The sequence below is a fragment of the Ixodes scapularis genome, unplaced genomic scaffold, assembly GCF_016920785.2.
Source record: "Ixodes scapularis isolate PalLabHiFi unplaced genomic scaffold, ASM1692078v2 PGA_scaffold8__174_contigs__length_109621045, whole genome shotgun sequence".
Taxonomy (NCBI): domain Eukaryota; kingdom Metazoa; phylum Arthropoda; class Arachnida; order Ixodida; family Ixodidae; genus Ixodes; species Ixodes scapularis.
The window spans coordinates 21,504,139-21,525,641 of record NW_024609883.1 but is presented as its reverse complement, the minus strand read 5'-3'; the positions used below and the strand labels follow the sequence as shown (position 1 = coordinate 21,525,641).

General features: G+C 46.8%; 1 protein-coding gene across 1 annotated transcript; it reads left to right on the top strand.

The window, feature by feature from the left end:
- Positions 1-16,654, top strand: LOC120843864 (peptidyl-prolyl cis-trans isomerase-like 1). The gene is made up of 4 exons (XM_040215319.1): positions 1-97; positions 7,036-7,190; positions 11,138-11,206; positions 16,420-16,654. The coding sequence occupies exons 1-4, from the start codon at positions 42-44 to the stop codon at positions 16,641-16,643; spliced, it is 504 nt and encodes a 167-aa protein (XP_040071253.1). The 5' UTR covers positions 1-41; the 3' UTR covers positions 16,644-16,654.
- The last annotated feature ends 4,849 nt before the right edge of the window (positions 16,655-21,503 follow it).

Below are 21,503 nucleotides of genomic sequence, written 5' to 3'. Positions count from 1 at the left end.
GGCCATATTCAATCCAGTAAAAGCCTCAAAATTAAACAACAATGGCGGGCATCCCCGATAAATCGTGGCAGCCGCCTTTTGTGACTTTAGAAACAACGTGAGTGCTCCAACTTACCCTAGACCTTGGTCATTGGCGTACTCGCAATGTCCACGTGTTTTAGTAAATATTTAGACTATAGGAGAAGGGTGTGTACTTGGGCTAGTTGGTTATTCATGAATAGGAGGTAAAAGCGCTAAAAAACGTGTGTCAGCACTCCCTCAGTAAACCTGTATAGCTCTGAGGTGGCATATTTGAAATCATTCGAAAGAGTAAACAATTCATAGATTAACCTTAGATAGATGAAGCGGCATTATTGCCACTTGTCTTGTTGATGTCACGGTGTATATATGTGTACGTGTTTTCAGTAATAAACTTCAGTTGCAAGTTAGCGCTCTGTGGTGTTCGTCATTCTTCAACTTGTCCGTCGTTTTTTAGCGCTTTTACAGACTATAGGAGCTCCCCGAAAAGAACGAAAGGGCTTGTGCCGGTGCGCAACACAGCACAAACTCGATCGGTACGGTGTAGTAGGTTCTCAAACCTCCTTGAAAGGGTGGGGATATTTTGCTGGCAGCCGGCACAATAGCCCGAGAACGCCGTGATGAGTAGCCGAGGAACCCCTCCAGATCCTGGAATTAAGGAAATGAAGCAGACCATAGGCTTGCAGACCTTTCCGTAATGCACGTTTGGCACACTGTGGCGCACACCATTGCCTGGGAAACTAGCCATCCTGTAGTACCAAGAGACTTCTGTTCAAAACGTCTCCCGCATTAAAATACGCTGAAGACTCATTGGGGCAGGGCCGGAATGAATCCCGAGTCGGGCAAATGAGGAACAGGGTGACTCATCGTTAGGTTGACCACCTTCCTGCTAGCGAAATGTGGGGCACGCGGGGCGGGCAAGTGGGAAGAGGGGGGGAAGGGGGGGGGGGGGGGGGATTTAATAACACGCATACCACAAACCGATACTCTGTTAACACATTTAATATCGTGTGCTGTTCATACACCTGCCAACTGTATAGCAGCAATCAAGTTACAATTTTGACTCCCAGTGGTATCTTTTAATGCTAAATATGTTAAATGTGTCGAAGTTGAAAACATAAAAATCGACTGTAGCGGAACTCAATGCATCAAATGGAAATAAGAAACAGTAAATATTTTTCGGGTTATTGTTTCCTTTCAGTGCTTACTTTTATCAACATGGTCCTACACAGATTTTTAACATTATGTTCTTTTTCGACCATTGTGAGTTGCAGGCTTTTGCCTTGTGTGGCTGTCCTCGCTAAAATAAATTCCACCGCAACCCTTTCGCATTGACACAGCGATTTGAAAATAATTACAATAATTTATATTTAAACTTTTGGCAAACAATTTTTTTTTACTATATTTTGCCACCAAGAGGAGATGCACAACGGCGCATGCGCATCGGCTCTCCTGCAAGAACGACGGTCGCTTCCCGCAATATTTATGTAGAAAATGGCGTACCATTGAGATTCACAAGATTACCAGCAACCTCCGCGTTTTCATGTGACCCGTTGTTCGGCAGCACCATGAGTTGCAAAGTGAATTTTACAACAGTGTGAAATGCGGGACATTTTGATGATTCGGGAATTTCTCGCGGGACACGAGCTCTTAATGTGGGCAGTCCCGCGAGTCGCTGGACGGGTGGTCACCCTACTCATCGTTCCCAGCTTGGCTCATACCAGTATGAAGAGAATACTGCGTTAAATTACCAAGCTGTCGCCCACCCAAAAGTTAAAGATGATCACAAAAATGAACGCCGTTTACAACTCCCTGTAACACTGAACTAGAGCGCAGCTCTTGAGGAGGAGGAGGGAAGAGTACTGAGGGGAGGGTATACGCCTCCTCACCCCCTCATCCTGCCTGCTACCCCTCCCTCCAAGCGGCGTCACCGGGGTCACATAACGTCATTGGGGTCACGTGACCTCAAGGTTACGCCGACGCTGCTGAAGCCGGAAACAAGCGCCTAAGAGCTGCGCTCTAAAAAAAAAAATGGGGATGGGCACTGGTTAGGTTTGAGAACAGAAGCGGTGCATGATAGGGTTGGCCCTTCTTTGATCCGACGAAATGGTGTAGGAGCTGCACAGGGGCCTGGCAGAACCCCCCGTTTTCTAAAGCAGCCGCGCCGCGCTTGTCAAGCCTGCTTTGCGCCGGCGCTCTCAAGTCAAGCTTCGCCTCTTTGCACCGGTGCACGTCTGTGAGACTTCACCACTTTACAATGTTGGGAAGAACTTTAAGCACATTGTACTTGACCCTTTGAAGGGGCATTGCCACACATGGACGGCCGTGATTGCGCATTTGAAAGTGCCCGCTGAAATGCGAAACTGCGCGCACCGTGGGAGGTGTTCCTACTTGTTATGTCTTTGGCAGACTATAGACATTATGTCTGTACAGTGTATCGTTTTGCTGGGCTTTTTATGATTTTCAAATTGGACTTCCCTGCTCACGGGAGACTCACTCGCATACCGGCCGCTCTGGCGGTAGTGCCAATAGGAGCATTGGCTATTCCGATTCAAACATCCAACACTTTTCATAATTAAATTCAGAAGATGAAAGCTTATTGTCCGACGGAGATGCTGCGTAAAGTACCTCTGGTTAGGGACCTGAAGCCGCTGGAATGTTGCGGAAGCGAACGTGCCAAAAAGAAATCGAATAGAAGAAAGGTGACAAATTTTTGCCTTTATTATTTTTATTGTATACTTCTAAACCTAACCAGCTTGCAAGCACTGTATGTGCTCCTGCTATATAATTAAGAAAACAAGAGTGCAATGACCCTTTCTTTACACTATTACTTTGAAATGAAAACACAACCACTGGGAAACATTGTTTGGGAAAAAGCTCGACCGTCAAAGGATTGAAGTACTGCCGTAATATCCCGAGAGATGGCCCACCTGAAATCGGGGGCAAAACTGGTGAAAATATGGAGGGGGCTAACTTTCAATGTACAGTAAAAAAAGATGAAAAAAAAAAAAAACTATTGTTATGCACGCATCTTTTTTAACTATGGTGAGGGGCAACTAATCAAAGATGACAGTACTTCCCAGTCAGCAAGGTTTGCTTATATCCTGCCAGGGCTAACTATAGCCGCATTTACGCCGAGGTCATCGTTGATCCCAATACTACGACTACTAGGAGTGGGCTATCGTTCGGTGTTTAAAAAAATATAGCAAATCAAGCCAGAAATAGGGGAGGGCTATATTTCGGGAGTTGGGCAGCTCTCAGGATTTTACGGTACTTCAACTAGGTTTAGAAAACTTGTACTTTACTTGAAGTACACTCACTGAGTATCTACTTGTACTTTACTTAAAGTACTTTTTCTGGTACTTTCCGAGGAATGTACAGCTTCTGACATCAAAGTACATTCCCCAAATTTGAAAACAAAAAATATGGCATATTGTAATGTAACAATCCACCATCGTCTTTGGAGACATCACCTGGTCATTTCTCTGAGCGAACTAATGGCGGCTATAGAACCGATACAAACTAGTGCCTTATAAGTCGATAGTGTTAAATAGTTTGTCAGCAAGAGTAAAACAACTATACTCTGTGGCCACTTGACTTTATCCAATATTTGCCACAATTTTCGAAAATAACTAACCCACTTTTGATTGCCCACAAAAAAATTATACCAATTAAAAAAAAAATTAGTTGAGGGGAATGAAAGAGCACTATAAAAGATTATGTTAACCCCTTAAGTGCCTTGGACGAGCTGAGCTCGTTGGCCACTTTTTGGCTAGAAGTGCCATGGACGACCTCAGCTCGTCCAGTGGTTTTTCGGTAGCCCTCAATTCCACGGACGAGCGAGGCTCGTCCCAGTAGTTTGCGGCGTCGATCATAGATGGCAGCACTCGTTGGAACATTTGTTTTTTTGCCGCCACTGATTTCTGCGCGATAAACTTTTGAAATTTTATCTATATTACTAGAGAAATAAAACTTCTAAATAAAAAATATGGCACTTTTAGGTTACTTTCCGAAAAAAAAAAAAAGGGGGGCACTTAAGGGGTTAAAAAAGTACTTGAACTTTACTTTGAAAGTGCATCATATTTTTAGTACTTTACTTGAGGTGTACTGTGCCCGGTGTACTTACTACATTGCTTAGAGCAGTGGTTCTCAATTATCAATATTTCGCAGACCCCTTGTGGATCGGCGGTGATGATGGAGGGCTCCATTTGCGGTGAGGGGAAGGGAGAGGAGAGGTATTGGTTAAATATAATAATGATTTAATAAATGGATATATCTAAGTGCTATTGTGAAGTAGTTCTCTCTTGTTTACATACACACGGGAAAACTGGCTTGAAAACTGAAACATTTCTTCTCGACCTGAAAAAAGACAACCGTTATTGCCAGGCTTGACTGATGAGGCAAAGCTTCGCAAACCCCTAGAAAGCCTTCGCGGACCACAAAGGGTCCACGGAACCCCATTTGAGAACCACTGGCTTAGAGTACATCACCTCTCATTTACTTTGTACTTCAAGTACTTTTTAGCTTTACATTACTCAACACTGCTACTTTGCACCAGCTTCTCAGAGAAGCAGCCAACATGAAAGAGTATGTGCTTTTTAGAGTGCAGCTCTTAGGGGCCCGTTTCCGGCTTGAACGGCGTCGGCGTAACCGCGAGGTCACGTGACCCCCCGAGGTCATGTGACCCACCCAAGGTCATGTGCCACCCCCCTTGAGGTCACGTGACCCCCCAGATCATGTGACCCTCGAGGTCACATGAGCCTCCCCCCCCCCCCGAGGTCACGTGACCTAGCCTCGACGCGCCTCGGGGGAGGCATGACGTGACCCCTGGGGTCATGTGACCTAGGGAGTCACGTGACCCCCCCCCCCCCCCTCGAGGTCACGTGACCCCTTAGGTCACGCAACCCCCCAGGTCACGTCCAGGCCCAGGTCGGGGGGTCACGTGACCCCCCCCGACCTGGGGGATGATGTGACCCCTCCCCCCAGGGTCACGTGACCCTCCTTGGAGGATATTGAAGAATGAAGGAGGAGGGGTCTACCCTCCCCTCAAAACCCTTCCCTCCTCCTCCCCCCTCTGTACCATTCCCTACTCCTCTTCAAGAGCTACGCTCTAATTTGGCGTTACAGGGAGTTGTAAACGGCTTTCACTTTTTTTCCCCCTTTCTGTTTTCTCTGTCTTGGGCTTTAGTACTGCTGAAAGTTGATTATTACATTCAGCAGTTTGTTTTCCAGAAAACTAGGCTATTTATGTATCAGCTTGCCTTATTTATCTCTTTACTGGAAATGAGTTTTTTCAGTCATTGAGATAAAATAAAACCGTCATATTTTCAGTCAGTGGCATCGCTGGGGGGGGGGGGGGGGGGAGGAGGGGGGGGATTGCCCTGGATGCAGCTGAGCAGTGAAAGGGGAGGGGGTGCTGTCACAGCGGGCTACGAGAGCAGAGGCGGCGCCGTCGCTGCGGGCCACCGCTCCTAACGACGCGAGCCAGTGTTGCCAGTGCCCTACAGAGTCTTTGATGGTGCTTTACATTGTGTATAGTTTGTCTGGTTGCCAAATGATGGTGGCATGACGACAACATATAATAGGCTATGCTGTGGTACTGGTAAGGCCTCATGGCTTCATTTTAGTATCAGTGTTCGACTCTCACTTTGATAGTATTCCTATTTGTAGTTTACTCCATTGCCACAGGGCATATAACTCTACACCATCTGATGCATTGTGCTTTGGTACTGGTAAAATGGAGACTTTATGGCTGCATTTTAGTGGCACATTGCTACCGCTAGGCTATGACTTTGATAGTTTACCTGGTTGGCACAAGATGGTGCCATAACCGCACAGCGAATTTGTTGTTTCTTTGTACTAATAAGGCAGAGGCTCGTAGCTTCGTTTGAGCAACAGGGCAAGTGCGGGCTAAAGTCACTTGTTCCTGGGAAAGTAGCACCGTTGCCTTCCCTGCACGCTAGCAGGACAGAAACAAGTGCTAACATACATTCATTCAAAACCTCAAACATGGATCAGTTAATCTATATCAGTTGCCATCTCCAAAGCTTTGTGGGACCATTCAGAATCAACAGCATCTAGATTACAATGGCACACCATCAGACTGAAAGTTCAGCCTCTTAGCGCTATATCAATTCGTCAACCTGACTTACCTCTGCGGATCTTTTAAATTGATGTCATTCTTTGCGCACACTTTGTGGCATGAGAATTACTTTTGAGTGCCGCCAAGCACCGGTGCCGCACATGGCGGCAGTGCGAAGCTGCATACTTTTGTCGCGGCCGTCGAGCGAAAACGAGCCAAAAAAAGATTGGAACTTAAGTCGTGTCGTTCGAGATTAGTGAAAGAACTACCGGTTTACGAATAATGTAACGGAGTTTAGGTCTAACAAAAATCTTTGCGACCAAGAGGTGTCTCAATGAAACAGCCTGTCACTGCGATTCTGGATCGGCTGAACCAGGTTGGAGAGGCTACGAATTAACTGCTCACCCCACAGACTGAAATGGCGACCGAACGGGGTCCTTGTCCTATGTTGCCAAGATCCTGTGACATTAGTGTGGGCACGTGCAGTGGCACGGTACCTGAAGCACGTCTTCGACTGGCGTGTTGACCGAGTCCTCGAAAGCGGACCCTCGATTTCTGCCCGATGACGTCGTACAAGTGTCGCGTCTTCGCCGACTGCAATCCCGGCTCGCGTCGGAGGAGCGGAGGTTGGTGTGGTGGTCGCCTGCTCTGCCGTAGATCGCTCTGCGGCCAGTGGGTGGACGAGACCGGAAACAGACGCAAGACGGGACGCCGTGACAATGCCAATCCTTTCGCCGCTCGCCTTTTCCACTGGCATTTTACGACCAACCTCTAGGGTAGCGACGGCACGACGCGCTGGCCGCCGCGACGCAATCCGTCACCACTTTGGGACCGATTTCAACGTGCGGGCGGTACGGGACGCTAGACGCGTGCATTGGAGATACACTCCGAACACCGGGGTGGTGGTTACTGACGTCCCTCTGCCGGCGTGCCAGGATGGGGGACGTGACGCTGGAGCTCTACTGGAAACATGCTCCCAACACCTGCCGCAACTTCGCCGAACTGGCCAGGAGGGGCTACTACAACGGCGTCAAGTTCCATCGGATCATCCCGGACTTCATGATCCAGGGTGGAGATCCCACGGCCACAGGTGCGCACCCCCTAGTGCAGGCGCGTCGGTCTGACGCTCTTTAAGAGACGTTAAACTCCTCCCAAAGATCTTTTTAAGTTTCTGGATGGTATTTTTGCCCCTCCTTCTTTCCTCTCATCTCCTTCGCTACCCTCTGTGGATCTTCCATTTATCTTTCTTTGCGCCAGTTTTCCTTCACATCATTACTTTTAGGCTTCACAATAAACTTTCCCTACTAAAAACATTTTTTAGCTTGATATAGTCACAAATAAAAGGGAGATGAATGTAAAACTGAAAGAAGTGTATGGCGAATTGCTAGGCAATCGTGTTGCATATCTGAAAAGTTTTAGCATCACAAACGTTTATATTGTCATTTAACAGCACGTCTAGCCTGTTCAGCCAGACACCTACCTTCACGGCGCTCTTCATCAGATAATTTAATGTGTGGCATGTGTACACTTTAAATAATAAACCTAGTTATGTTTTACAACTTTCCAACCCACTCCCCCTCCCACCTCGCCTACCTCTCCCCCTCACTCTGCCCCTGGTCACATGACCTCCCTGTTAAGCAATCTGCACCGAGTACCTCACTCTTACTCTCCCACCCGTCAACCAATCAGTGTCGAGCCTCACGGCCACACTTTTATCCAGGCTTCACTTTTAGGCTTCACGAAATGCCAAACACCCAGCCAAAGAATGTTTCACATTAATAAATGTTTAGCGAGGCGAACTTGCACTTACAAACTAAAGCAAAAAAGAACTGTACATCATGCAATGGGGACCCGTGGTTGCCTGTCATAGCTTCTTTTATACAGACGATATAGACAGAACATTTTGTACTGCAACAAGCGATGTGCTACAAGATGGTACTGGAATGTTCAAGAAGAGCCACAAAAGGTAAAATAAAAAGCTAGGGTGGTGGGGTTTGAGCCCCATGCATGGGGCTCAAACAAGGCATGAGTCTCACATCGAAAATGTTGCACGTTAAAAAAAAAACAAAAAAAACAACAAGATGTACAGTATAGACCACTTACAACGTAACCACTTATAGTGCAGGACCAGGTATAACGCGGATTTTTCAGCCACCGGTTCGCCTCCCATACAACTCCATGTAATTACATACTGCTTAAAGGGGTACGGAAACAAAAATTGAAATATTCCGATTTCGTTCGGAACTAAGTCAAGCATGACGGATAATAACCGTAAATGATAATCGCACGTTTGTATTTTGAACGATTCGCTATATTTTTCGTTCCAAACGGTGCGCTCGAGCAAGCGCTCGAAGAGAAGCGAACGGAGAGCGCGATGCGTTCTCCGTTCGCAACAAAAACAGAAAGAAAAGATTCTCCACATTCATGACGTAGCAAGGCTGGCGTGATTATCAGCTTTGCCCTTGGTGGTGTTGTCAGCGTTGTGGTGCTGTCAATAGCGTCAGCGCGTTACAACCGAGCCGTTCGGAGTACCCGTGAGGTGACGAGCGTGTGGCTGGCCCAAAGAGCACGTAGCTTCCACAACACTGTCAGCTTGGGGCTGAACGGGGTGGGGAAAGCAACTTTTGTTCGAGTTTTGAGCGACGGGCTAATCTTCTAGGAGGAGAATGTCTGTTTCCGGTTGCACGAACGAGGGTCCGAGAAAGAAGGGAGTCCTTCCTTTCTGTCTTCTTGGACCGTTTGGTACAATGCGCGATTTGTGAGTTCAGGAGGAAAGCTAAGAAGGAAAACGTTGAAATGCCAAAGAGCGGCGCTGCTCCGAAGGAATCTGCTACGTCACGACTACGTAGCAGATTCCACAACATTGCTAGACTACCTCCCAAATAGGCTCCGCATGCATCCACCAGGTGCACATTGAAAGATTGTTTATTTACTTTAAAATTAGTTTTGTGCTTTTCAATGGAAGACTGGTGTTTTTGAGGTTAGAGTGCAACATGCAACACATTAAAGCTAAAAAATGAGCGCTGAAATTTCGTTTCCCTACCCCTTTAAAATGCAGGCGCGCAAAGGGAAATACCGGATATAGTGCGGTTTCTGGAACAGCCCGTTGACCGCGCCGACCGAGCGGCGCAGCGAGCACGCTTCCTTGTGCGGCACTAGATAACGGCGCTAGCCGCAAGCGGCACTCGCGGGGGCAAGGATGGCCAGGAGGTTGCTTGAAGAAGCAGGGAGAGGCGAAGAGAGAGGCTTCAGTTGCCATAGCGACGGAGGGACTTTCCCCCGCTGCGTTGGAAACAACCGCAACGACAGAACAATCACAGGTCGAGAACAACTGGCCGCGCGCGTTGCATGCCGGTCGCGGGCCGACTGCTTCTATCCGCGAACATGGCGTCGGTGGTGATCGTCGACGTAGATGGCGTGGTGGAAGCTCATCGTTCCGCGTAGAAGCAGTAAAAGCGCTATCCTTGACTGAATTTTCGTTGTGTGTTGCTATGATAACCCAGCACGTACTAGAAGGGAAGATCCATCTACTCGTGCGGCGATGTCGTGGCGGAACTGTCAAGACAGCAGAAACGCCCGTGTCGTCGTGTTTGTTTACTTCGACTACAGTGGTGCTTCCTAAGCATTTGTGTTTTCGAATACGCCCGGATTTCTTATTTGGAGCATTTCATGCGTGTGCTTAAAGGGGCGGTGCAATGATTTTAACACTGAACGAATGTGCTGCTTGTATTTTTTATATTCTTTACTTCGCCATAAGTAAGAGAAAAAGTGCCACCATTCTCCGAAATACCTCTATTTTGCTGCGTAATCGCAGAAGAAAAAACCCTTTTTTCCCAACTTGCGGCCACATGGTGGCCGCAAATGGAACCTGTGGTGTGACGTCATTCGGAGTGGTTTTTGTAAGTGATAGTGTTAGGCAATTGTAAGCTTGATTTAAGGTTAAGTTTAAAAAATCTTGTTGTTTAGGCATGCAGAAACGCTTCAAAAGCCTAATATTGCCGCTAAAAGGGGTATGAACTGTTTGTGGCGCCATCTACCGCAAGTCAACAGAACCTGCCGTCGCCGTCATCCGTCGACGCCCGTGGCGCCTACGGCGGCTACACGAGCAACCCGGACGTTTTGTCTTTCCCTCGCTCGACGGAGTGCGTTGGTCGTGGTCCGTAGTATCGTGGTATCGTTATTGTTCCTGGTGTCTCGACCTCGACTTTGACTTCGACTGCCCGCCGCGCCGCCATGTTGGTCGGGAATCGACGGAAGAGCGGCGAGCCTGGCGAGCCGGCGAGCGCTGGGGAAACGGAAGCCAGAAGAACCCAACCGGAAACCAACGCCACTCCGAATGACGTCACAGGCGAAGCTGGTGCCGCTTCAATGTTGAGTTGAGGGGTGCCGAAGATACCAATTTCTTTTATTTTTTTTAATGAAAACTAGGGCAAGTAGGAAAGAATACTTTTCGGTCTTTCGTTTTATATGTGGCCGGGATAAATTCCCGCAATTAATTAGCCAAAGTCCGCAAATTGTTGCACCGCCCCTTTAAGTTGAAGGTATTACTGGCGCGTACCGTATAAAGGATGCGAATTTTCACGCGTTTTCATCACTGGAAAAAAGTGATTAGGGTTAGCAATCCCGAACGCTCGCAACATTTGTCCGCAACCTGCGACGCCGTTGAAAGGCTGCGCGAGGCAAAAGTCACTCATTTCTTTCAAGATGGGTGACACACTTGAGAGACAAGTGTACTAGTCTGGTAAAGTAAAGTATTTCCTCAAACTAAGCTTTATTTTTCATCTAATATAAAATAAATTTTTTTACAAAGGTAGGTTGTCTCATGGCATGTATTTTGGCCTGAAAAATTGATGTTTTGGTTATAGCACAGTACCGCTTATAGTGCGGATTTTCGCGACTCCCGCGACATACGTTATATGCGGTCTACACTGTATCTGGGAAAGTTCATTTTGGGGCGTATGGTTCCTATGTCGGCACTTTATAAAAGATTTTTCTTGGGTGCTGCTTGTTCCTTTAGACATCCCCGTCCCATTACAGGTCGAGGGGGAGCATCCATCTACGGGAAGACCTTCCAAGACGAAATCCACCCAGACCTCAAGCATACAGGTGAGGAGTGTTCCTTTCGTGTCGTCGACTACGATGCATGCAGGTCCTTGTAGGCCGGGGCATATAGGTGTGCCCAGATTTGCCACAAAAACATGACATAGGGGGGCCCCATGATCGAGAAACCGTTTCTTCAAGTTCAGCTTCTTTTTTTTTTTTTTTTTTTTTCGCACAGGAGTTTTTGTTTAACAACTGATCCCCTAGGGCTCCCTTTTCTGACCCTACCCACTTTTCGAACCCACGTTCTGGGCGACCTGAAGTGGTCCCACTGATTTCCGAGCTACATCTAATTCGGAAAATGGTGAAATGTCTCCCACATGCCTCCACTGTGTTCCTGCCCCACGCGGCACACATGAAAGTTTTTTGACCTCATCCTTTAACTGTAATCTGACAAAATACACAGAAGAACAGGCACAAACGAGCGCAACAATGCGCAATGCTGTCCATGGCACATCAGGGGTGGGGAAGGGGTGCACGAGCCTGTCAAGTTCCAACTTCACTTTCTCCTCCAGAACATGAATATTTGGATGCAATCTTTTATAAATCTGCTCGGGAGAGCTTAAATACATGGTGCAACTTGTAAAAAACAAAATTCTCCCTTGCCTATTCATTTCTTTTTTCAAGGAACGTACAGCAAAACTTATTTTTTAATGGGCAGTTTGCATCAAAATAAGACAAAAACGTTTCCTTGACTTTCCAAGTGTAGATCTTATTAATCTACACGGCGGGACCAAGGAGCTGGGACATCGCCGCATCCTCCAATCGGTCGGGGGCGCAGAGGTGACCAATTGCAGCAGGTGACGATGTCCCGGTCCCGCTTGGTACCCTCGTGTAGATTGGGGCCCCTGGTCATCGGTCCTCTTCAATAGTTCTTAACAGTACGATAGCACCAAAAACATTCAGGAAGGTGGAGGGCCACGTTGCACTGTCCATATTCTGGTGTTGTTTCACCCCATTTCTTGTTGGCTGTGCATACTTTGTACGCCCGCGTCGGGTTCTTCTCAGTGGGTGCAATGTCAGATATTGTCACAGACGAAGGCGAAGAGAAGATGAATAACGAACTGAAATAAAGATTTAATCGGCGAACTTGCGCCGGAAACAAAAGGTAGAACAAACGTCGTGAAAGCAGCAGCAAGCGTCGACGGCGACAGCAGCGAGCGACGGTGTGTCGGCATGACAGCTGGATAGTGGAGAGTGAATAAGTGAGTGAATGAATCGGCAGTACCACGCTCGTATCCTTATCTAGTACACTAGTCATCTCGAATGTCGGACCTAGAATGTTCAGTAGTTAGCTAGGGCGAGACTGACTATATCTGGTTTCACCTTACAATGTACCGTGATGGACGCTACAAGCTACACTAGCTAATCTATAGTTCATAGCTTGTCTGGTGACTTCACGCTCCCCGCATTGTACCCCCCAACCAGAGGGGCACGTGATACCCTCCGAGCTATGAATTGGCTCCAGTGGCTTGTAGCGTCCTTTGCGGTCCATAGTAAGGTGAAACAAAGAATAGGCAAAGTCATTCTGGCCTCCTTACCTTTACACTCGAGGTGAGAATACACACGAAACGTCTAGATACTTGGAAAAGCGTTTCTTCTCGGTCATGTGCACGACAATATGCCCGAGCGTTCATCACTTTCAGTTTTTGTATCTCTTCTTTTTTTCCTTGGCCGAATGGTTTTTTTTGTTTTTTATTTCCGTCAAACAGCAAAACAACCCATGGTAAGTAGGGCAACAGGAGTGGTTCCGCCATCTGCCGGAGAGCATGCTAGACAAGCGCCGAAACCAAGACACGAGTCATTCGTGGTCAAGCTTTATCGTCCATAAAAGGTGTCACGAGTGACACTTCCTATTAGTAGGCAATCGGTTAACTCGCAAGAAGTAGCATTTCACAGTGACACACCCCTGTCATCATTACTAATAATAAAACTCTTTCTTCAGAATAAGAAAAGTTTGGAAATGTAATGGTGGTTGACGTGAGCTGAGAAGTAATTGAGTATTGTCGAAGGAATGCGCGGCGCAAGTTTGTCTGCTTCTCGCACAGGGGTTGCGACGACGTCAGTAAGCCCAGCTCTTATTGGCTGCTTGAAAAATAAAAGATGTTTACGCCTGTAACGCCGAATTAGAGTGCAGCTCTTGAGGAGGAGGAGGGGGAGGTACGTAGGGAAGGGTATGCCCCTCCTCCCTCTCCTGCTCGCCTCCCATTTAGCGGAAAATTTTTCGCTAAATTTCGTGCTAGTGGAAAATTTTTCTACTAAATTAAGCAGGGAAATTGTTTCCCTAAATTTACGGGGAAATTTTTCCGCTAAATTTAGCGGGGAAATGTTTTAGCTAAGTTTAGTGGGGAATTTTTCTGCCACATTTAGCGGGGAAATTTTCCCATTGAATTTAGCGGGAAATTTCTTCCGGCAAATTAGTGGAAAAATTTTCCCGCTGAATATAGCGGGGAACTTTTTTCGCTAGCGGGGGAAAATTTTCCGCTAAATTTACAGGGTGTCCAGCGACCAGAAATTGTCAGGGAAATTTTAATTACCAGGAAAAAGCGGGGAATCGTGAGAGAAATAGTCAAAAAGCGAGCCCAGTCAGGGAAAATGAGCCGAAAACGCCATGAGTGCCCTGAGCAAAGACTTGAGGACTTGGGGGCAGAAATATAGGCAATAAATATTGCTTAGAGTGAGGCACGGGCTCTGCTTCCCCAATGTAGAGTGTGCTACTCAATGCAAAGAGAATCGACAAATCCAGTCGAAGCCATGGATTGGATTGGATTGAGAGCACGACACTAAACTAGATCCAGTTAGAGCTACTAGATTCAGTTACAAATGGGGAAGCCGCAGACTCCAATCCAATCCAAGCCTTTAGCCAAAAGTATCCGAAAGTGCCTCTGGCGGCCATATTGCCATTTGGTTATTGACATGTGTGGTTGAGCGTCGTGTTTTCATTTTTTTTCCGGAAGTGGGCTCTTCAGTGACGATGTCAGCGGCAAGAAAATGCTTGTTTAATCTGGACTGGACGAACCCAAATATTTCGGAACATGCAAGTTAGATCAGGCCCGTGCAAAATAATCCTCATTGTGCTCAATGCTAAATGCCTTGTGTTGTAATGGTCTTATATATTTAACCGCCTCTAGAGTGGTCAGGGAATTTCACCTGAAATTGTCAGAGAAAACCTGGAAAAGTCGGGGAATTTCAAAAGAATAATGTGCTAGACACCCTGATTTAGCAGGGAATTTTTCCGCTAAATTTAGCAAGGAATTTTCTCCACTAAATTTAGCTGGAACATTTTTCTGCTAAATTTGGCGGGGAATACTTTCCGTTAAACTTTGTGGGGAAGTTTTTCCGTTAGATTTAGCGGGGAAATTTACCCATAATGCAACGGGCAGTGGCGTCACGAGTGACGTCACTGGTGACCCTCGTGACGTCACACATGACGTCACGTGTGACGTCATCATGCGAAACGTCCCATAATGCACAGCGTGGTTACGCCAACGCCATCGCTGCTCAGGCCGGAAGCAAGCGCCTAAGAGCTGGGCTATAAAAAAATAGTGGGTAGACCTCGAGGCATCTAGCATTGGGGTCTACTCACTAAAGCCATTCAGAGCTCGGCGTTGTTCTAACGTCACCGCAACCCCTGCGCAATTAGCAGACGACTTGCTCTCCGCATAGGTTCGGCGAAGCCAGAATTGTTTTTACAATTGCAACTGGACTTGGGGAAGTTCAGAAAGGCTCTGGAGGCAGAGACCTATTTGTGGGATGATATTACTGGCAAATATTCAGGGTGGCAGATCAATTGCTCAAGCTTCTGGGCTCATACCGATTCTGGTGGCCACAAAAGGTTCCAAAAACTTCCTTATGCTAGCATAGCCTGCGGCTGTCACCTTCACATCAAATGTTGTGTGAAAGTATGTACCAATCTTTCACCAACTTTCCTGGACCTTACATTAATTTTTATTGCTATTTTTTGTTACATATTGAATTGCTCAAGCTGTTTCCCTTTGACACATTCTCATTTATGAAGCAGTTCACTTATCTTGAACATGTTTATCGATGTTATTATTTAAGTAGTAGCATTGACAGGTTTGAGGTCTCAATTATGCAACAGAAATTAAATTAACTAATAATATATCTAGATTTTCTTCGGCATCTGGTCCATCATGTCAGTACTAATGGGTGCGAGTCATGCACTTGTCGAGCAATATCCATCACCGTATTTGATTGTTATTAAAGTTTGCAAAAAGCGCCGACAAAAGGCAGGGACAAACTGCACTATACCAGTCATACTTTCAATTGAAGTTAATTGAAAAAAGAAAAAATGTAAAAGCCGCCTAGGATTGGGTTTCCACAACGATGACTAGGCACTTCTAGATTACTTCTATTATAAGTGTTTTTATATATATATATATATATATGTTTGTATATGCTAATACAGCCTGAAGTTAGTCTGCCTCAACTGGCGACTTGTCTTAGCTGTAGATGAGCAGTTTAGCTAGTGTAGTACAACCGCTAGCCTGGGGTCTTAATGTGCACCACGCAGTAGTAATATACAACCGCACGCCGAAATGTTTTTTTTTTTTTTATTAACTTTAGTGGTGTGTTTGCCTTGTATCATTTCTGGTAGTAGTTTGCCCCCGTCTTTTTCCAGCACTTTTTACGTACTTTGAGAGCTGTGTTCCAAATCTTACTCAAGCCACAGGAGTTACTCCTTTGGGTCATAGCGCATGATAACACAGGCAGAACGATGTTGTATGGAAGTGCAACCAACTGGCCCAATTTATTTACTTATTTATTTATCGAACATATCCTCATAGCCCAAAGACATTTTAAAGAGAGAAGGCACAAAAAACAATACCAAAACTGTAGTGTAACAAAAGAACAATATTAATAAAATAACAGCAAGCAAACAGTTAAACAGGCCATGGATCATCATAAAAAAGGTTTTATACTGGAGGGAAACTTTTCTTGGCAATGGAGTCGAAAACTGCACTCACGTTTTCCTCCCCTCCTCGGAAACTCTGAGAAAAATCGTCCATGAGCATAGTGGTAGCATTTCAGAATGGGTTACGGTCAGCGACGGTAGTATTCCAACTGGGGAGGTGGTTTCATTTTTGTGCCACGCGAGGAAGAAGGGAAGAGCGAAATGTGCCTTTAACGAGCCAATGAACCACTCTGCCTCGTTATCGTCATTACAAACTCAACTCAGGCCAGTGCCCGTTGCGCAGGCGCCGGTGTGCTGTCGATGGCCAATGCGGGCCCGGATACCAACGGGAGCCAGTTCTTCCTGACCCTGGGCCCCACGCAGTGGCTGGACGGCAAGCACGCCATCTTCGGGCGGGTCCACTCTGGCATGGCGGTGGTGCACCGCATGGGCCGGGTGCCCACGGACAACAACGACCAGCCCCTCGAGGACGTCAAGGTCGTGCGTGCATATCCCCGAATGAAGTGAAGCGCCCGCCCCGTCCGTCTGCTTGTCTGCTTTAGAGATGCAGTGCCACTGCTGTGGAGCCGAGCCACTGCACGTCTGCCTCTGTGCGTCTTTAGAGCCACTGTGCGTCTACTCGTCTGCTTCAAAGCATGGTGGTAGAAAGCTTCTGGGGTCAACATGTCGCCACCAGAGGTGAAATCGGTGGAGACTTTTGGTTTAGAGGGACACGCTCCGACGATGACCAGAAACGAACGAAACCAAAAGGGACACCCTTGGGGGCGTTCCCACTGGCCACTACCTCTATGGCCGGCTCGAGCCGGTATGTCACCTCCTCTTTTTCTTACCCCCATGCTTCGAAGTCTGGTTCCTGCGGCGTGTCTCCGACCAGTCTGTCTACCGCCTCCTTCCTCAATTGTGGTTCCTCGATTTCTGCCCGACGACGTCGTGAAAGTGTCACGCTTTCGCCTGCCACGGTCGTGGCGACGCCACAGTGGTGGAAGTGGGCGCAGCGAAGGCGCGTTGGTCGCTCTGCAGCCAGACCGCCGACAAAAGCCAAAGCAGACGCAGGTCGGGACGTCGCAACGACGGTGACGATCCTGGCGTCTGCTCGCCTTTTTCGCCGGCATCCGATGGCACCACTTGCCGGCTCCTGCGATGCACTCTGTTGCCACTTCGGAGCTATTTTCAATGCGTGGGAAAGATAGGGCGGTAAACACATTAGTCAGAGATGGACTCCAAGCACTGTAGTCACAGCAACGGGTAACTCCCTTCACTTAAAGGGTACCTCTGGTCAAAAGTCGAACTGAACGGACTAAATACAAGTACTGCCAAAATATTACAAAAATGGGAAACTGCGAACTACTTTCAGACCAATATAAAAAATGCTACTACCAGCTTCTTGGCGGGCATTAAGCGGGTTGGTTGTTTGTCGAGCATTCTTGTGCCCCGATGTCATCTTTGTTTTTAAGGAGGTTTCTCGTCTGTACTACCACGTTCGCCGTGTTTTTCTGCCGCTTGTTCAGCCGTCCCAGTGGACGATTTTTGCTTCTTACGTTATGTTTTAGCAGCCGTAGTTAACAAGTGCTCTCTGGCTATCGCGCCTGAAGATTATTGACTGCCTGCTCACTCAAGTGCATCGTGATGCCAAACGTGGCACTCACTGGCGACCACTCTGCACAAAGCATCTACGAGAAATTTGGGGAATGGAGTGCCGGTACTTTGAACGTAGTTTATTTAATGGTTCTACAGCTTTGACTTGGCGGAACTGGTAGTACTTCTTAAATACTGCCAGCTCTAAACTGGTTGCATTTGGAACCTCGGGATACACTACTGGAACTGGTAATATTTAAAACCAGGAACATACTGCCTACCGAAATTTTGACATATGAAAAATTCATGGCAAATTGCTAGGCAATTGTGTTGCATACATGAAACGTTCAAGCATCACAAAGATTTAGTGATACTCTGAGTTTCCAGATGCCAGACGCTAATGTTCACGGCGCTCTTCATCAGATAATTTAATCCGTGGCATGTGTACACTCTAGTTGTTCCTAGAATGAAGCGATACTACTGCTAATTGGGCCGATAAACCTGGCGATCTTCCAGAGCCTTCCATACTCTGGAGCTCCTTTTTCTCAGTGCTCACAGGTGGTGAAGCTCCTCCTCGCCTAGATCACTCTTCGCCTACCCATCTGGCCACATGACCTCCCAGTTAACCAATCTGCGTCAAGCCCCTCACTCCTCCTATCCCGCCCGTTGACCAATCTGAGTCGAGCTTCGTAGTCGTGCGTTTTATTTTGGCTTCAAAAAATGCCAAACAACTATTGAAAGAATGTTTCACAATAGACACTGGGGGACGGGCACTTGGTAGGTCCAAGAGCAAAAATGCAGGAGGGGATAGGGTGGGCTTCGCCACTTTGCACCGAGGTGCTTGGAGAGATGGCTAACGAGGAGCACCTCATTTATGTAGAAGGGCTCAGATGTTTGGGGTCGGCACTTAATCTGTTCCTTGCTCCGTCCTCAAATGTTTCAAGAGTAGCGGGTGGTCTCGTAAAATACGGAAAAGTGTTTTCATTTGGATGCATTAAAACGCTCTCCTCGATTCCTATGCATGCAAGCATGGCACAAGCATACCTCGGCAAAACTCACTGATGAGCGCGCTCGCTCACCTGTGTGCATGAGTGCACTCGCTCAGCTTGGTGAGTTCATGAGCTGAATGGCGTGAGTTCGGCGAGAGGTCATGGGCTTGGTGATGGGCGCGAGTTCTGTGAGGGGCACGAATTTATACGTTCGGTGAGGGTCGTGAGTTCAGTGAGTGGCGGGAGTTCGGTGAGTTCATGAGCTCAGTGAGGGGCACGAATACGTTCGGTGAGGGGCATGATTTCATGAGTTCAGTGAGTGGTGGGAGTTCGGTGAGTTCAGTGAGGGGCACGAGTTTGTGAGTTCAGTAAGGGGCAAAAGTTCGTTGAGTTCGTAAGTGAGGAATGAAGGTCAGTGCAGCTGTGAGAGTGAGGGTGAGTTTTTAACTTTATTTTGAACTAACTGCGAGCTCATCCAAAAATGCCGACCTCTGCGCAAAAGTAGGCGGGGAAGGGCTGCCCAATAAAGTGGAGAGAGCAGTCACCCTTTTTACATCGGAATGTGTCACCTTCTATGCTCCGTGGACCTTTTGTCAAATTACCCAAGCGCCAAGGAGAATGCTGGAAATATAGGTACACATGCTACATGCACTTGCCCTATCTGTGCAAGATTTTGAAATAAGTAACAGCAATAAGGTGTTGACGAGTGCACGAGCAAAAATAATTTCTGTCCCTGGCATTTTCCAAAGGCGTTTCAAATGCATAGCATTTGTAGGGCTCCTTTGCACTCCTTTTTTTGCTGGCACACCAAGGAGGCCGCTGAAGAGCACTTTGCGAGGGATTTGTAAATATATAAAGCCATCAAGTGACACTGCGACATATGGTGCCATGCAACGTTTTATCGTCATGTGACATCACAGTATCACACAATGAAGTGTGAAATATAACGAACGTTTCGCAAGTTAGAAGTGATGTGGAATGAAAATATTTTTCTTGATTCAGGCTTACATAAAGTAAGACTGACTGCTCGAGCCCTCTTCAGTAAGATGTTTATATGGCTTGCCAAGATATGAATATGCACATCAGCTGAAAATCGTGAAATGTTGCTCATTCGCAAATGCACATTTGACTTCACGGTCTTCATCCTGAAAATCACGCTCGCAGGAAGAAACACTGCGATCAAGACTGCTGCGAGCTTTGGTAGATTTGAAAATTTTAGTTCAGGGAGGCCAACGCTGAACTTGACAAAGTCATGCACTACAAATATATCCTTCAACTTATTGTGTCAAATAAAATCCAGAAACTGTGAATGCCATTGGAGCATTTCTGAAAATCGGCAAACCAGACTTCAAACACCCTGTTCATATCATGTGTACTTCCTCAAAATCTTTTCTTCCGGAACAGTGCTTGTTTTTCCAACAAGAATTCTTAAAAAAAAAAAAAAATTTTTTTTGTCGATAGATTTTTGATGTTGGGAGGGCAGAGATTACCACCGCCTCGAGTTCTTCTTTTGTAATCATATGTTCGAGTCATTAAGGTGATTTGAAATATCAGCCAGTAATGCTATAGTTGGTTACAAGTCCAGGAAGGTAAGAGAAGCTCCTCCCACAAGCGTGATGCACCCATTTCAAATCCCTCCGCAGTCGAAAAAATAGTTCACTGGAAATGCCCCGCTCCGCTTCAATGGATATCTATTGGCTACAGAGTGATGCCAAATTGTCTCCGACCCTCACTTTTTAAGAAAGCGACCTTTGTATTCACAAGAGAGGGAACCGAGCCCCTGAAAGTAGCCTTTGTATCCATCGGAAAGTGAACCCAATCCCCAAAAGTCGTATTTGTTTCCATCGGAGGGGGAGAACTCTGATCTCCTTCTCGTGGCTTCCGCAACGCTAAATCAAAGTCGAAATATAAGGCAAATATTTACAGGAAGGCAAGACCCTCCTCCCGCATTGGCTGCCATGTCATGGAAACGATGGGACGCTATTGGATGCGGAGGGATATATGAATTCCTTTGAGAGGCATTTGCCGCTACCTTTTTGACCTGCAACCTACTATAGTTGTACACCTAATCAGAATCAGAGAGGTCGTGCAAGTCCTCTCGTCAACAGTAAAAAAAATTATTTTCACGAATCTAGCAGAAGCCTAGCTTGGAGCCTTTATTACAGGCTCCGTTTGCCGTAGTTAGTAACCTGTTACTTTGTCGTCGGTTAGCAGACTGTATTTAAAAGAACTGTTGCTGGCTTCAGAATACATTCGGTAGATGCTTCGTTGCCATGGCGACGGTGACCATAGAAGGTGGACTTCACTCTGCGGCAGGAGACGGCCGTGTGGCGAGATCAGGTGCGTGCTTGGCCTCTTTTGCAGTGCTCTTCAAATGGGAGGAATGGGAGCAAGAGTTTGAGGGACTTGATGCAGATGGCTTGTCATCTCCAGTTCCTAATATTTTGATAAGCTTTCACAGAGTATATTTTAATCGGAACTTGGCCGGAGTTCTTTTTTATGGCAACCTGGCACTAAACTACTAATCTGCCATCTTTTCTGTCTTGTGCTCTTGGCTCTTACCACGGTATCTATCATACTATGTTTATTACTTTGCGTGCTTACAAAATTTCTCGACTGCTCCATTCACTTTTTTTTTTTTTTTTCGCTATAGCTTGCTGTACTGTGGTTTGAGACATTCAGAAGCCATACTTTGTTCTTGATCAAGACCATATGGGCTTCGACAAGGCTTGGTGAAAGGTGTGTCAATTGAATTTCCCATTAACTAGCAATGTACTGTACACTAATGAAGCGTTTCTGAACC